At 39.5% G+C, this 16,704-nt stretch overlaps 1 protein-coding gene across 1 annotated transcript in view; it reads left to right on the forward strand.

Annotated features, from left to right (window-relative positions):
- HHAT (hedgehog acyltransferase) overlaps positions 1 to 16,704 on the forward strand; it is a 186,759-nt gene that overhangs the window by 106,319 nt on the left and 63,736 nt on the right. The window contains exon 11 of the mRNA XM_074926062.1: positions 2,219 to 2,363. Within this exon, the coding sequence (XP_074782163.1) occupies positions 2,219 to 2,363 (145 nt within the window). The remainder of the gene's footprint in view (positions 1 to 2,218; positions 2,364 to 16,704) is intronic.

A 16,704-nucleotide genomic window follows, 5' to 3' on the forward strand; every position in this document is an offset into this window, starting at 1 on the left:
ATTTAGTAGCAAGATTTTTAATATCTCTATCTGAATACACTAACGCATTCTGAAAAGGCATACATTTTTCATGTATGGAGCCATGCAATCATAGTGTGCATTTCAGGAAGAGTAAAACTAAAGATATCTTCTGAGGGAGAATGTTTTGGAAGTCCTTGGGCACCTTTGGAGATGCAGTACTAGAAAGGGAAAAAGTTCCTTCACTAACTGTTGTTTCCTGTGAATAATTATGATTATCTTATGTTCTCTGTCCTTCTCCTATGATGATATAGTTTTCATCTAAAATTTTCAGAGAAAAATCTCAGTCTCTGTTTTGAGACATGAATGTTTTTCATAGTGTCGTATGGAAGACTGACCATTGCTGTATTATGCATACAGCCTGATACAGAGTACTTTTCCTTGAAGCTTATCTATCCCTAGTTTTGTGCTGACTCAGACTAACTCATACACTAGATATAGTTCTGACTGGGGCTAACATTCAATTTACCAGAGATCTGCTTTGCAGTAATATGTTAAAATTGTATTTTTATGCTTGTAACTGTCATTTATTTTGAAGATTTGTCATTTTATAGTTTAGCAGTTGAAACATTTGTTTTGATGCTTACAAAGCTAGCATTTAATTGTCTAGGAATGTATTTTTAGGTCTGTTTTAAGCATGTGTTTATGTTGGTTTAGGTATCTGAGCATGAATCTGATTGCAGCTATTAAAGATTAATTACTGCTCCTTTTGTTTGATGCTGCAGTCACAAGACTTTGTTTTCTGCAACATCACCATTTGTGATGTGAAGGCTGAGCCACTCCTGATATTTTTCCTTCATTCCCATGCTCTGGAAAATGCTTATCACTTCACACAATGCATTCAGTCTTTTTGCAGATTCAGGCACTGTGTAAAGAGACTTTCAGCCTGGAGCCATATTGAACAAGATATTTTTCGTTTTCCAATAGTAAGATAATATTTCTTTGTGATGTGCTATAATGCTCTTTAATATTTGTTCTAACAACTGAATATTGGAGGAAGCTAAAACTTTCTCATCCTTCTTTCACTGTCTTCTTGCAGTCTCTGTGTTGCACTCACACCTCAGGTGATAGTACAAAATATAGAATCAGAAAAATGTGTACTAGCATATGGTAGAAAGAGACCTACTTTATTTGTGTTGCTAGAACAGCAGTACTAAAACTTTAAACCAGATATTTATACTTCTCGAACACGAGCAGTAATATTTGCACTGAAAAAAAAAGGGGGGTTGCATGTGTGTTTAAATCTTTTTTTAATACGAAAGTATCTGTTTATTTGAATTAATTGAGATAACCAGTTCTGATCTGACTCTGGAATCTTTCAGTGAAGTCTTATTAATCAACCAAAGCATTAATGACTTCTGAAGTTGTTTGGTGATGTGTGTTTTGTACTGAAGTGCTTTACTCCATATTGGAACCTATTGGATAGTATTATCCACCCCAGAAGCATGTTGCTGCTGTTTACATCCATCAGCAAAAATTTGCCAAGGAGTACATTTAGTAAGGAAAAAAAAAAAAAAAGACATAGAATGTATAGAACTGTGTCCAGTTTTGGGCTCTTCACTACAAGACGGACATGGACATGCTGGCGTGAGCAGCCCAGCAAAGGGACACAAGGGTGGTGAAGGGACTGGAGTATCTGCCATATGAGGAGAGGCTGAGAGAGCTGGGACTATTCAGCACTGGAGGAGAGAAGGCTCGGGGAGATCTTATCCATGTGTATAAATACCTAATTGTAAGGAGGAGGAAGACAAAGCCAGAATGGGCACAAACTGAAATAGAAGAAATTCCACTTAAGCGTAAGAAAAACTTTTTTACTGTGAGGGTAGCCAAACACCAGCATAGTTTTCTCAGCACGGTTGTGCAGTCTCCATCACTGGAGATATTCAAAACCCAACTGGATGCAGTCCTGAGCAGCCTGCTCTAGCTGACCCTACTTTGATGACCTTTCTAGGTAACCTCTGGAGGTCCCTTCCAACCTCAACTATGATTCAACATGACTTTTTATCATGAAATCTTACCCAGACTTAAATGACATTGGTGGGAGTTCTGCTAGATATTTTAAAAGCTTTGGGGTGTATTCCATAAGGATTTGAACTTCTGCATGAAAATTGTCTGTCATAACCACATGTCTTTTTCTAACATTGGTTGAAAAATTATAGGGTTTCTTGACTTCATCTGCACGTTTTGTTTTGACCCTCAGGAGCATTTCTTCTCACCAAGAATTCGTCGTCGACTTCATGCTGTCCTAGCATCTGTTAGCACTTCAATGTTGATTTTATCAAATCTAATATTTCTTGGAGGAAATCACGTTGGAAAAATCTACTGGAACAGGATCTTTATGGAAGGCAAGTTTATTTTTATGTGCTTTCTAGATAACAACTTTCTAAATATTACTTTGGATAGGCTGAGCCAGGTTCTTCTCTCAGTTCACTACCTGGGAGTAACTTTTTTCTGTTCCTGTTCAAAACTATCAAAATCTGTCAGACAAAATCTAAATAACTCTGCAGGCTTTGTGGCTATAAAGAAACATTGCCTTTCTCCCATCAAGTCTAGAAAGAGTTAACAGGCTTCTCTGTCAGTGAAATCACTGAAGATCAAATAATAAATGTGTGAAATATTAGCCAGGTTGGATTTTTTTTTTTTTCTGCTCTGTATTCATGTATATTAGTAAGAATAGGTGTACTAAAGTCAACACCACAGATTCTGTGGAACACTAGTGAATGAGATCTGCATAATTGAGCAATTAAGGTTTTTTTTTTCTAGTGGATCTGTTGTCAGGGTAAGGACCTTCTGACTATTGAGGACAAGGTTTGAGTACAGGGTGAGAACTTGGGTGACAGTATCAGCCTGAGGTATTGCTGAATAAGTAGGATGCAGCATTGTGCTGTTAGCTGGTTCAGGGGACAAATCCAGCTTTTTTTTTTTTTTTTTGCCAGAGCTCAGTGTAAGCAGGACTGGTTTTCTTCTTAGTTTCCTATTGCTGCCAGGGCCCCACACTGTCAAACAAAGGTCTTGCAGAGGAATATTTCCTCCTCATGAGGGAAGTACTAATAGGCTCTGTGCCTGGAAGTGCTCTCCTACAAAGACTGCTGCCTGTTGCTCCTTCATGCACCTTCATGTTCCTCCTCTTGCTCCTTGCAGTGGTTTAGAGGCCAGCTCTGGGGTTCCTACTTAAGCATCTCAGAATAATAAAGGTATTAAAGAGTAAGTTATGTGTATAAACTGAACAATTTATCTTCTGAGCTAAAGCAAAAAACCATTTAAACAGCCCATTTTTAGCATAAAATATAGCGAAGCTTTTTGTTAATACTGGGCAGAGAAGATGAGTGAAATACTTGTTCAATACTTGTTTGGTTTTTGCTCTTAAAACATGAAAGGTTTGTTTCCTATTTTCTTAAAAAGGCTGAATTTTCTCTTTAATTGTTTCCTCCTAGTTAGCTGGCTAATAGTTTCAGTAGAAAAAAATAGCTGAGAGGGTAAGTTTGGAAATAAAGTTAGACATCACTTCTTATCTACTGAAACAAAAAAAACCCAACCCTTTGAAACTGACCATTTCAGGTTTATAGCTTCATGGAAATTATTTCCTTAATGCAATTTTGTATATAACAAATGGATAAAGTAGGCCTTTCCTCTTTGAAAGGGTTAGCAGTTGGCAGAACCGTAGGGTTTACAGCTGATGAAGGACAGTGTTTTGGCAAGTAGAACAGTATTTAATTAAACCAGATCAAGCATTGATTGTTTTTGTAGGTTTGGTTTTGGTGGGGTTTTTTTAGTAGTTGTTTGGTCTATTGCTCTGCGTATAGCTTGAGTACATATTAGGTACCAGGTGTCTAAGATAGGAATAGCAAATTAGTTTAGTCATTTGCAGCTTTGTTTCCATGATGAGTTAATCAAATTAACTTTATTTTTGGAATGTAAAAGCTTTTGCTTAGTGCAGCTCTCATACTCTACTAGTAGAAATCTCAGTGTTAAGCTTTATATGCCTGTAATCTTAGATCAGACAGATGACTCTGAGTGTATTCTATTACTGCTTTATGGTTCTGACAACTCACATGTACAAACGAATATTTTATTGCATCAGCACTCCCGCTCCATTGTGGTTTTCGTACTATGGAACAAATGCTGAGTATTGAAGGCCAGTCAAATCCTGAAGCACTATTCAGAACTGTGGTCTTCAATTTAAAATAAATATAAGTGCTGGTCTGGAGGAGATGTAACAGAAATCTATACATACATTTTGAGAGTGCAGTGCTGAAAGATAAATAAATTTTTATGTAGTCTGCGCTGTTCTGATATATTCAAACCAAACTAAGTGCTACAATATGTATTCTGGTCTTTCCTTTGTTATCCCAAGGACAGATGAGATGATCTAGCTGCTTGTCTTCAACTCAAGTTTTTGTCATTATCTTCATAAAAAGTTAGCTGGGTATATGCTTGACTTGTTTGAAGAAGTAAGAGTGGTGGTAGTGGGTGGGTGTTCTGTGGGCAGAAGGGTGTTTGTTTTGGGTTTTTATTTTTATACTTTTTCTGGTGTGATGCAAACAACATAACGTTCCCATGAATTAAGATTTTCTCTTGTGCACTGTGATGTTGAAGAGCTTTGATTAGAATGGATGTTGACCTCCCATCAGTGTCTTGTGAAGAGTAGTCAAGAAATCTGTAAGGTACTCTCAAACCACTTCTCTACATGATACCCAAATCTGTGTCCTTGCGCTTGGTAGACAAAGCAGATTTATAATGTCCAGTACATTACTAAGATCTGCAAAATACATATCTAGTTACTTTGAGTCAATAACTGTTAGCTTTGAGTGGAGGAAAAAGAAGATACTTGGTGAATTTCAGGTTAAAATATTAAAAATAATATTCTTGCTCTATTTAAAACCTTTTTTGATCTGTTTGAAATTCGTCTTAGGTCATGAAATCTAGGCAGGGTTTTGCACCACTTAAAAAAAAAAAAAATGTAGGGAATAGACATCTGCATTTGGAGGACATCTCAGCAACCTGGGCAGCAGGACTTGAGACTAGTTGACTGAGGAGGCAGAGGGCTCTGCAGCTGTAGTATAACAAAAAAATCCCTCTAAATAAGGAATAGAGACAGGTAAGGAATAGAGAATGTGGAAAGCAAGCTGTCCACCTGCACATCAGCTGCAAAGAATAATCAGTTTCTTTCCTTTGTTCAGATCCCACAGAATTATGTCTACAAAGATTTGTACATGTACAGGTAGGAAGACAATAAGAGAATAGATGTGTTTCAGTCTGTAAATATAATGGGCATTTGTAGGTCATTAACAAAATTACTCAAGAACATACATGCTAAACTCAAGTAAAAAAATGCCTCTCAGAGCAGAAACCAGATCTCCAGGTTTAGATGCAGCTTTAGCTGTTGTGCATGGCGTTTTCAGGTCTGGCATGTAAATGAACCTCAGAATACCTGTATTTAAAAACCCTAAATGCCCAGTGTATAGCACTTTGTAGTCAGAAATTATGAGTTCTGTTGTATAATATATAAAAACAGTGCTTGGAGAGCAGTTTTCCATTAGCATGTGTGTGACAGTGATGCAGATTTAAAATGGCTAACTCTTAAAAGGAAATTTTACTGAAGCTGAAGATGTACAAAATGCACTTCTGTTTTTGTTATTTGGTTACTGAAGAGGATCTACTGTGTTCTTTTGCAAAGATTTAGTATTATCAAAAATCTATACAGTTGCCTGAGAGTGAGCAGGACAGGACTTGTGCATGAAAGCAGTTAAAGCCCAGGACAGCGTAGTCAGTGCAAGGACAGCCATGCAAGTGAGCTATCTTTGTTATCAGAGCTTTGTGGATTGCTTTCTAGGAACAGGATTTAGATGAGGCTGTTTCTCATGGGTGGTAGCTTTGGATGGTGCAGTACTCCTTTCCATGCCATAGTTACCCCTTTTCCAGGAATTCTTGCTTGACTGATATTTGAACTGTTTTGCAGTACCTTGGCAGTGATTTCCACAGCTCCCATACCACTGATGAGGAGAGTTTATATTTGAGCATGCCAAATAGCAGTATATTTTAACATTTGCTTTTCTCTTGTGAAAAATAATCTGGCTTTAAAATGAATTTCTGTGCATCATTAAAACCACTATTGTCAAAATTATGAGAGCAGGGGGGTGTGTGTCTCATGTATGTTTATTTGTTCTCAAACTGTTTGGACCAGCCTCAGTGCTTGTTTCTAAAACTTAGGGTCAGTGTCATAAGCTATTTAGGAAGAGAAAAGTTCCTGCAACAGGCATTTGCTTTGACTTTTTTTAGTAAGGCTTTTCTCATATGAGATACTGTCATTCTAATAAGAAAGCAGGAGAGATGTCTTCTACGTAACAAACTGCTTTTAATCCTGTATTCAGAGTAATTAATTAATACTTCACTTCAAAATGAGGGGCTTCAGTGAGGGGGATTCTCTTTGGCAGGACTCTCTCCTGGGACTGGCGCTGTGCAATGCTTTTGGTTAAGATGCTGGGTTCTCTTAGCAAGCATGGCCGAAGGCATTAAGCTGGGAGGGGACACAAGTATATTGGGTGATAAAAGTAAAAATGCTCCCTGCTCTTTTTCTAGTTTGCAAGGAGCAGAGTTCAGATTGGTGAGGAAAGTGCACAGTGCATGTCAGGCATATTTTACTTTGAATAGCTGCCTGAAAATTTGATAGCCATCACTTAACTATAAACCAGTACTTTAACTATCCTGTTTACCTTGCTAAATTGTGAGGACTGCCTCTCTTGAGGGCAGTTCATTCCACACACATCTGTCTTAGCATGGGATGAGATGCACTGTCACTCTTCACTGGGATCAGAGGCATTTTGTACAGGCTAGTTAAATTAGGTTGGACATCCAGCTTTTAGAAGGTCCTTTAGTAGGCATCCAGTTAAGAGTGAATTTCACTCTTGGTTAGCAATGATTTACCACAGAAGGACAGAATGGCTGGATGGGCAAAAGTCCTGCAATAAAGGGTGTCTGACTTTTCTACAAGATTGCAAACTTAGTGCATCAACAGTGTCATACCACTTAGAACAGAAATAGGCCTTAACATTGAGATGTGTTGACAGCGGTGTAATATGCGTAAAATAACCTCTTCTTCTACATTGTGGTCTGAAGGTTAAAGTTAAAATATGTCCAGTTTTGATTACTGCAGTTTAAAAAAATGCTAATCATCTGACAATTAGGGAGAGGGAAATACAGCATCATAATTGGAAGTTTAGGAGCCATTGTCCTGAAATAAATGGCATTGTTTTGTTTTGAGAGGAAAGTACTGAGGGAAGAAATAGGTTTAGAGAAGTTTCTGCAAAGAAAATGTTAATAAGCTATTCTGTATTGCCAGTGAGGTCAGGAGAAGAAAAAAACCTGTAAAACTTAGCAAGGAAGCTTTAGTTGAGGTAGGAAAAACTTTCAAACTGTAAGGCATGGAAGGTATTGAAACACATTACCTAGGTAAGCTGTTGGATTTCCATCTCTGGAAGACAGTCTCTGGGTAGACAAAAATCTGTTAAGCAATGAAGAAAGTATTGATTTCATTGTGGTGTAGGAGGAACCTCTGAATGGCCTCCAGACCCATTCCAAGCTCTGTTTTCTTTCAGTGCTTCATTAGCAGATACAGCTGTTTACCTGGAAAATAAATCTGTGTACAGCACAGCAGGATTTTTGTTTGGATTTATTTATTTATTTCTTCAGTAAGTTAAGGACTATGGTAATGTACAAAAATGCAGTTTCAGTAAGATTTTTTTAACAGTTTCTTTCTGATGTTTGATCTGATGAGGAAAAAAACCCCATAGTGCTTTGCTTGAGGTGCAACTTAGTGTATGTCGTGGTGCAATTTTAAACTACTGACAGATACTCTCATGAAGAAGTCTGAAATTATTTGCTGTTTCATACTTGCTCTTTTTTTCTAGCATTTAGGATGAAATGCATAGGGTTATATATGAATATTTCATTAGATAAATTTCTGAGAGAATTTAAAACCAATTGTACCATGCAAAACTAAAGCTGATTTGTTAGTGTCTAATATTTGTTCACTAACTGAGGATGGTGGAACCTTTATTTTGCCCCAGTTTTCCCTTTCCCAGCTTGCTTTGAAGCAAAATCAGGTTTTATGCTCATCAGAATTCAGTGATTTGGTTAATTTATAGGGAAAAGAAAATAATTTTTCCTCACTACTAGGTGATTACCTGACTTAATTTATGAAGGCAGAAAGCCTTTGGACTTCTTCACACCTGTGCAGCACTATCTCAGATTGTGTTTCATGAGACATCTTAGACACTGATTTGCAAGTGGGAATTTCTGTGATAATGTCATACGAGATTCAGAGGTTTGAGTGAACCAGAAGCTTGTGTGTAACACGTTTGGTGTAACATGCATAAATGTGGAATTTTTGGCGGGCTTTGGCAGAAACAGTAGACCATTATCTTATGACACTAAATTAAAATGATACTGTTTGCTAATTACACTATATCACAGTATTGAAGGTTATTGTCAGAATTTGTATTTGTTTCATTTTATGTAAATCATGTAGTGAATTAATTGAGAATTAAAAGGGTATCAGGATCCTTCAAAACTTCATCTTGGATTGCTGTTACCTTTAGAAGTTCTGCTCTTGATTTTGAAGACAGTGAAATTAGGTCCTTTTTCTACAAAAATACCTCCAGTTGTGTATTAGTGGTTGAGAACCCTTTCTGTGTTCAACTAAATCATTTAAAAACTGCAAGTTACTTATTGTGTAGCAACACTGCTTTCTGAGGTGTCAATAACAAAAACTGATGAGATTCCTGTATTGACTGGTGATTGCTCTAGTCTGGCTCATGTAGGATTATGTCTACTCATTAGATACGTTGTTGATCACATGCCTCGTTTACTGTAGTAACGAGTGTAGGAGAAACATCTCAGGATGATCAGAAGTTTATATGACAGCATCTCTCCCTTCAGAAACTATCTGAATATTGCTAATTAGCTTAATTAACAGATTTAACACATTTTAAGGGCTGAAGGAAGCTAATAAAGAGTTGGTGCAAAGGGTTTTCTTTGGACTTTTTAACTCTGAGATGTTGCCAAATAACATAAAATGATGTATTAGGAGCCATATTGCACTTCAACTTCTGAGATCAGTAGCAGCGATATCTGTAAATATCTGGTTATGAAGGGGCTTAAAGATGCAGGAGAAATGAAATCATGTAGCAAAGGACCTCAAAGGAGGCCACAAAACCTGTCAGCTGAGGCGTCTCTGTGACACTGTGATACTTTGCTGTCCATTCTGTGCATCCTTGCAAAGCCTTCAAGTTTCTTTACAGCTCAAAGAAGAAGGAGGGCTAGTTCAGTGATTGACTGTTCAGAGTTGTTTATGTTTTCAGATGGCCCTTGTTTTGCTTTGAAAGCTTCTGCTGTAGAGTAGCTGACATACGGTTTTCCAGTGTTCCTGTTCTCCAGATTTTTACTTTCACTGAGAAATCCCGCTTGCTGCTATTATGCAGAAACTTACTTAAGGTAATTTTTTTCCAAAAATACATTTATGAATGCTATTTTGATGGATTGCATAATTTAGAGAAACATTGCATAGTGGCAGGAATAGTCCTGAAGATGTCACATTTTTCCAAATGATTCATTCCTCTTCATGCACAAAGGAAACTTGTTTTTACAATCATTTATGTGACCTTGCTTGGTGGGTGCAGTTCATTGGGAAGTGAACTCGCAAAATATGAAGAAAAATGAATTTTGTAGTAATAAGGAGGCAGTGATTCTTTTTTTTTTCCCCCGTTTACCTCCCAAAGGATGAGAACTGTATGAAAGCAAATATTCATATTATTTTGGGGGATTTTCTTTAGAGTTGAAACAGTAAAGCATGTTCTGCCATTTTCTGTTGAATCGCATTGGTTCAAGACTCTCTTCTATGTGAAAACTACTGGAGCATTGCTGTATTTGAGATTCAACAGCAACAGTTGAATTTCGTAGTTTACCATTTGTCTTTACAATCTTAGCACCCGATCCTGCAATCATATCATGCAGAAAGGACCTTCTATCTAGAAGGTTCCCCAACATCTGCAGGCGTGTCTGCTGGGAACAATATGATTGCAGGGTCAGAATCGGTCACAAAGAATCTACATCTCACATAACGTGTTAAAGCCTTTATTTTATATATAGCATGTGCGAGTACAAAGATGCGGGAGAGTCTACACTATAACCGTATGTACAGAGTTCACTGTTGTGGGTTATGTTGTATGTGACTTACAGAACAAAGTAAAATACATTGCACACAGAAAATGGGGAGTTGTTCCTACATCATGCTGCCTTCTCGTCAATCTACAGCTCTTTTATAAACGGCAGCAAGTTTCCTGCTTAATGAGCTTTGCTGATTGTGATAGGTAGTAAATCGTCTGTTCATCAAATTCAGTAAGAAGACAATAGAAAAGCAAACTGTCATATGAACTATTGTATGTTGTGTAAGACTAACAGCAAATGTTTAATTGAATTAACATGATAGTGTATATGATCTATTGTATGTTGTGCAAGACTAACAGCAAATGTTTAATTGAATTAATATGATAGTGTGAATTGTGACAGGAAGAAAGGGGGGGGGAACAACAAGAGAAGAAGCATCTGCACTTCAAAAGGTGTGAAGAGTTGCAGATGCCCAATTAAGCAAACAAGAGAGTGTTCACGACCATAAATCTCCTTATTCAAAGAGACTGCTGGGCCTAGGCTGATAAGGACGCTGCAGACTTAGTGGATCATCACATTCCAGGCGAAAGGTGAAAAGTACACTGTGAGGAGGACCTACGGCCTTCATCCCAAACGACCACCACCCATAATTTGGAGACCCTTACCCGTATTTTTAACAGCTTCTGCGCAAGCGTGAAAGACTGATAAGCTAATTACCATACGAAGCGGGAATAGGCGGGTTCAAGTAATGTATATGCATAAGTGTATAATGACTATGTAACACTTCATAGTATAAGATTGAAACAAAATGCTCGGGGGTTGCGGGCCGTTGTTGGAGCAGGAGACTCCCCGGCCGCCCAGCGCTGTTTTGCTTGTTGCCGCTTGCTAAATAAAACTCTGACTCAGCCAAATTTAAGAAGTCAGTTTATAACAAATTGGTGCCGTGACTCGGATCGCGGTTTCCAGGCGGAGCCCCATACGGGGGAGGCGCCCCGCTGAATTTCGGCGGCCCCTGCCTGAGGACTGCTCCACCGAAGCCCCGACCGACGAACCCTAAAATTCGGCAACAAACAAAAGAACACCGGTTAACCCCATAATCTTTGTGCACGAAGTCCCGGACGAAGACGCACAGGGTTGCGTGAGTATAGGCCGGTTTTCCGTTCGGTTGGGGTTGGGTTGCCTGGAGCGTGGTGTGTGAGACGCCCAGTAGGGCGAAGCGAGTGTGGACCCCTCGGTAGTGCGGTTCCCATATCCCGCGAGGGACTGGGCCACGAAAAGGGGGAGTAGAGTGTGTGAGTGTGTGCAGACGCTCCAGAAGATGGGACAGAAGAAGAGCAAGCCTTCTGATCCCATGGGTGGTGTGGGAACCCAGGCGAGGTACCCTCAGATACCACCGGATAGCCCTTTAGGATTGATATTAACTAATTGGGAAAATTACCCCTCTAGGCGGGGTAAGGACAAAGTAAAAATGATTTATTATTGTATGGAAGTTTGGGGAGGCAAACAAATTAGAGGAGACCATCTCTATTGGCCTGTTTTCGGGTCTTTTGAAGAGTGGGTCTGCCAAGCTTTAAATATTTATGTTAATTCAAAGGAACCTTTTAATTCAGAAGAGAGCGAGTATGCACATGTATGGATAGCATCAGATACTCGAGTAAAATTATACCCTCTTAAAGAGGGTGGAGGGGAGGTCAGAAAAAAGAAGAAACGTACTGAGGATGAAGCTTATACCTCACCCCCTCCTTACATTCCTCCACCTCCGCCCTCGGCACCTTCACCACCCCCGACTGCACCGGAAGACTTAGGAGATTTGGATTCCCCGCAAGATTCTCCAAGGGAGCAAAAGAGAATAACTCGGGGTCAAACTAGAAGGGGGGGTGGTAATACCAACTTATACCCCTTAAGGGAGGTGGCTATGGGGGGACCCCAGCCAGGCGTAGGTTACGTGGCAGTTCCCCTTAACTCAGGGGATGTCAGAGAATTTAAAAAAGAGATGGGAAATCTGCTGGAAGACCCTCTGGGGGTGGCAGAACGGGTAGATCAATTCTTGGGACCGAATACTTACACTTGGGATGAAATGCAAGCCATAATGGCAATATTATTCACTGCCGAGGAGAGAGAAATGGTCAGGAGGGCAGGAATGAGAATTTGGGACCAACAGCACCAGCAAGGTCCGGCAGCAGATGTAAAATGGCCTCTGAATAGACCTAATTGGAATAATCAGAATGAGATTGATAGAGGCCACATGCAGGACCTAAGGACAATCGTAGTCCAAGGCATAAGAGAATCAGTCCCTAGGGGACAAAACATAAACAAAGCCTTTAGTGAACACCAGAAAAAAGATGAAACCCCTACCGAGTGGTTAGAAAGGCTGAGAAAAAACCTCCAGCTCTACTCAGGAGTAGATCCCAATACACCGGTGGGGCAGGCATTGTTAAAAACACAGTTTGTGGCAAAAGCCTGGATAGATATTAGAAAGAAATTGGAAAAGATAGAGGATTGGCAGGATCGGGGGTTGGATGAATTGCTTAGGGAAGCACAGAAGGTTTATGTTCGGAGGGAGAATGAAACTCAGAAACGGCATGTTAGAATGATGGTAACTGCGATAAGAGAGGGACAGAGAGCAGATGGGGGTGGAAGAAAACAAGAAGGTCAGAGAACGGGATCAAAAGAATCGGAAGGGGGGAGAGAAAGGAGGGCCATTACCTGTTTTTATTGCGGGGATAGAGGCCACACAAAGAAGAACTGTAGAAAGAGGATGATGGATGAGAAAATGTTTAAAGAAGACTAGGGGTGTCAGGGGCTCTATTTACTGGGGACTAAAGAACAAACTGAGCCCTTGATAAAATTAAAGGTGGGTCCCCAACAACAAGAAATAGAATTTTTAGTGGACTCAGGGGCAGAAAGATCTACCGTTCAGTCACTGCCCCAGGGTTGTGAAATTTCATCAGAAAGAGTACAAGTGATTGGGGCAAAAGGGGAACCGTTTGGAGTACCCGTAATCAAAGATGTGCTCCTTGAAACAGATTCTAAGATGGGGATAGGATCCTTGTTGCTTGTACCTGAAGCGGACTATAATTTGTTGGGAAGAGATTTAATGATTGAATTAGGAATTAGTTTGGAAGCAACCGAACATAACCTCAAAATTAAACTATGCCCCTTACGGGTTGAAGATGAAACCAAAATAAACCCTGAAATATGGTACACTCCTGACACCGTAGGGAAATTAGATATTGAACCTTTTATGGTGACTATCCGGAACCCTGAGATACCAGTAAAAATTAAACAATACCATATATCTCAGGAGGGAAGGCAAGGATTAAAACCAGAAATTCAGAGATTGATAAAACAGGGATTATTGGAGCCCTGCATGTCTCCTTTTAACACCCCCATATTGCCTGTAAAAAAGGCAGATGGGAGTTATAGATTAGTCCATGACCTAAGGGAAATCAACAAAAGAACTATTACCAGATTCCCCGTAGTAGCTAACCCACACACACTTTTAAGTCAATTAGGCCCGAATGACCGGTGGTACAGTGTAATAGATTTGAAGGATGCTTTCTGGGCATGCCCCCTTAAAAGGGAATGTAGAAATTATTTTGCCTTTGAGTGGGAAGACCCAGATACTCATAGGAAAACCCAACTTCGGTGGACAGTTCTTCCTCAGGGGTTCACCGAATCCCCAAATTTATTTGGACAAGCCCTAGAACAGATCCTAAAAGATTACCAAGTAGGAGACACTCTCACCCTGGTCCAGTATGTAGATGATCTTCTAATCGCTGGGGAAGATGAAGAGATGGTGAGAGAAGAAAGCATCAGGCTGCTAAATTTTCTAAGCTTGAAGGGACTGAAAGTGTCTAAATCTAAATTACAATTTGTAGAAAAAGAAGTTAAATACTTAGGGCATCGATTAAGCCAAGGAACTAAGAAACTGGATCCAGAAAGAGTTAAGGGAATACTTTCCCTTCCACGCCCAAAAACTAAGAGGCAGGTCCGGCAATTATTAGGATTATTTGGGTATTGTAGACAATGGATCGAGGGGTACAGTGGAAAAGTAAAGTTCTTATACAATAAAATAACTAAAGATGGATTATTAAAATGGACCCAGGAGGATGATGAACGGTTAGAGGAACTAAAAACTGATTTAGTGAATGCTCCTGTTTTGAGTTTGCCTGACTTAAAAAGACCATTCTTCCTGTTTGTTAACATAGAGGAAGAAACTGCATTTGGAGTATTAGCTCAAGAATGGGCAGGGAAAAAGAAACCAGTAGCATATATGTCAAAATTGTTAGATCCTGTAAGTCGGGGCTGGCCCACGTGTCTACAAGTTGTGGTAGCAGCTGCTTTGTTAACTGAAGAAGCGCATAAAATAACCTTTGGAAGTGAATTGAGAATATTGTCACCTCATAATATCAGAGGTGTGCTACAACAAAAAGCAGACAAATGGATAACTGACGCGAGATTAGTCAAATACGAAGCAATTCTCATTACATCCCCCCACCTAACTCTTGAAACCACATCATTACAAAATCCGGCCCAATTTTTATATGGAGAACCTAATGAAAATCTCTTTCACGATTGTCTTAATAATATAGAAGAACAAACTAAAATAAGGCCAGATCTGGAAGAAGAAGAATTGGAAAAAGGAGAAAAATTATTTGTAGATGGATCTTCTCGGGTGGTGGAGGGGAAAAGAAAATCAGGATATGCCATAATCGATGGAAAAACCTTCGAAGTGATAGAGTCAGGACCTTTGAGCCCTAGCTGGTCAGCGCAGGCATGTGAATTATATGCTGTATTAAAGGCTTTACAATTATTGAAAGGAAAAGTAGGAACAATATATACAGATTCTAGATATGCTTTTGGGGTAGTACATACCTTTGGAAAAATCTGGGAGGAAAGAGGTTTAATTAATTCCCAGGGAAAAAGTCTGGTACATCAGGATTTGATATTACAAATTTTACAAGCTGTACGTGGGCCAGCCGAAATAGCAATAGTACACCTAAAAGGACATCAGAGGGGGCTAAGTCCTCTCATAAGAGGAAATAACCTTGCTGATCAAGAGGCAAAAAGAGCCGCTTTGTTAACATTACATTTAGACGACCCCATAGAAGCTAGAAAGCAGTGCATTAATTGTGGAGATAAATACTTCCCCTGCTACGATTGCTGGGAAGATTTCGGAGCAGATGGCATAGAATGCGTATGTGAAAGGCCAGGCATTGGGTGGTGTTTCTTACATGGGGAAACCTTTCAGGTCCTAAGCTTTACTATACAAGAAGAAGGAAAATTGAAACAAATGGGAATTGAACAAAAACCTAACGGGAAGTGGGAACTCCCGGATGGCCGAGAAGTCCTTCCAAAACCTGTAGCTACCGAAATAATAAAACAATTTCACCAAAAGACTCACTGGGGAACCCAAGCGTTAGTAGATCAATTTGCAAGTAAATATATGTGTATCGGGATATATGATATAGCCAAACGAGTGGTGGGGGAATGTCTCATTTGCCAAAAAGTAAATAAACACCAGATAAGAAAACAAGTGCATGGAGGAAGAAATTTGGCTCAAAGGCCTTTTGCAAGAATACAGATAGATTTTACTGAATTACCAAAAGTAGGAAAATATAAGTATCTATTAGTAATAATAGATCACCTGACTCATTTTGTAGAAGCCTTTCCCACAGCACGAGCCACAGCTCATACGGTAACAAAAATATTACTTGAAGAAATTATACCTCGATATGGAAGAATAGAAGTAATAGACTCAGACCGAGGCCCACACTTTGTATCCAAGGTGGCCAAAGAAACTTTGGCTGCCCTGGGTACACGGTGGCAGTATCACACCCCGTGGCACCCCCAAAGTTCAGGAAGGGTTGAACGCATGAATGGAGAAATAAAGAAACAACTTACCAAATTAATATTAGAAACAAAAATGTCCTGGGTAAAATGCCTCCCATTGGCTCTATTAAATATTAGAACCCAGCCCCGAACTGATGTAGGGATCTCTCCTTTTGAAATGTTATATGGAATGCCTTATGATTTGGAAATACCCCCTGATCACCCTCAAATTAAAGATGCAAGAATAATATCCTACCTAATACAGCTAATGGCGAGGAGAAAACAGCTGCGAGCCCGAGGGATGGTGGTACAAAGGCCTCCTTTGGACATAACAATGCATCGAATTCAACCAGGAGATAAAGTATTGATTAAATCGTGGAAAGAATCTTCCTTAACCCCCCGTTGGGAAGGACCCTATGTTGTTCTTATCACTACAGAAACTGCTATTCGAACTGCTGAGAAGGGGTGGACACATGCCAGCCGTGTGAAAGGACCTATACAAGATTCATCCTGGCAGGTGACCAGCTCTCCCGGAGATCTGCGAGTCACTCTTCGAAAGACCTAAACGAACGCTGTGAAAGTCAAGGTACAAGATACCACAAAAGAACTCAATGAGTGAGATGTTAATATTTTGTTAATTAAGACCCATAGTTGTTTCCCTTTTGTGTATATATAATATAATACGTG

The sequence above is a fragment of the Athene noctua genome, chromosome 1 (genome assembly GCF_965140245.1).
Source record: "Athene noctua chromosome 1, bAthNoc1.hap1.1, whole genome shotgun sequence".
Lineage (NCBI taxonomy): Eukaryota > Metazoa > Chordata > Aves > Strigiformes > Strigidae > Athene > Athene noctua.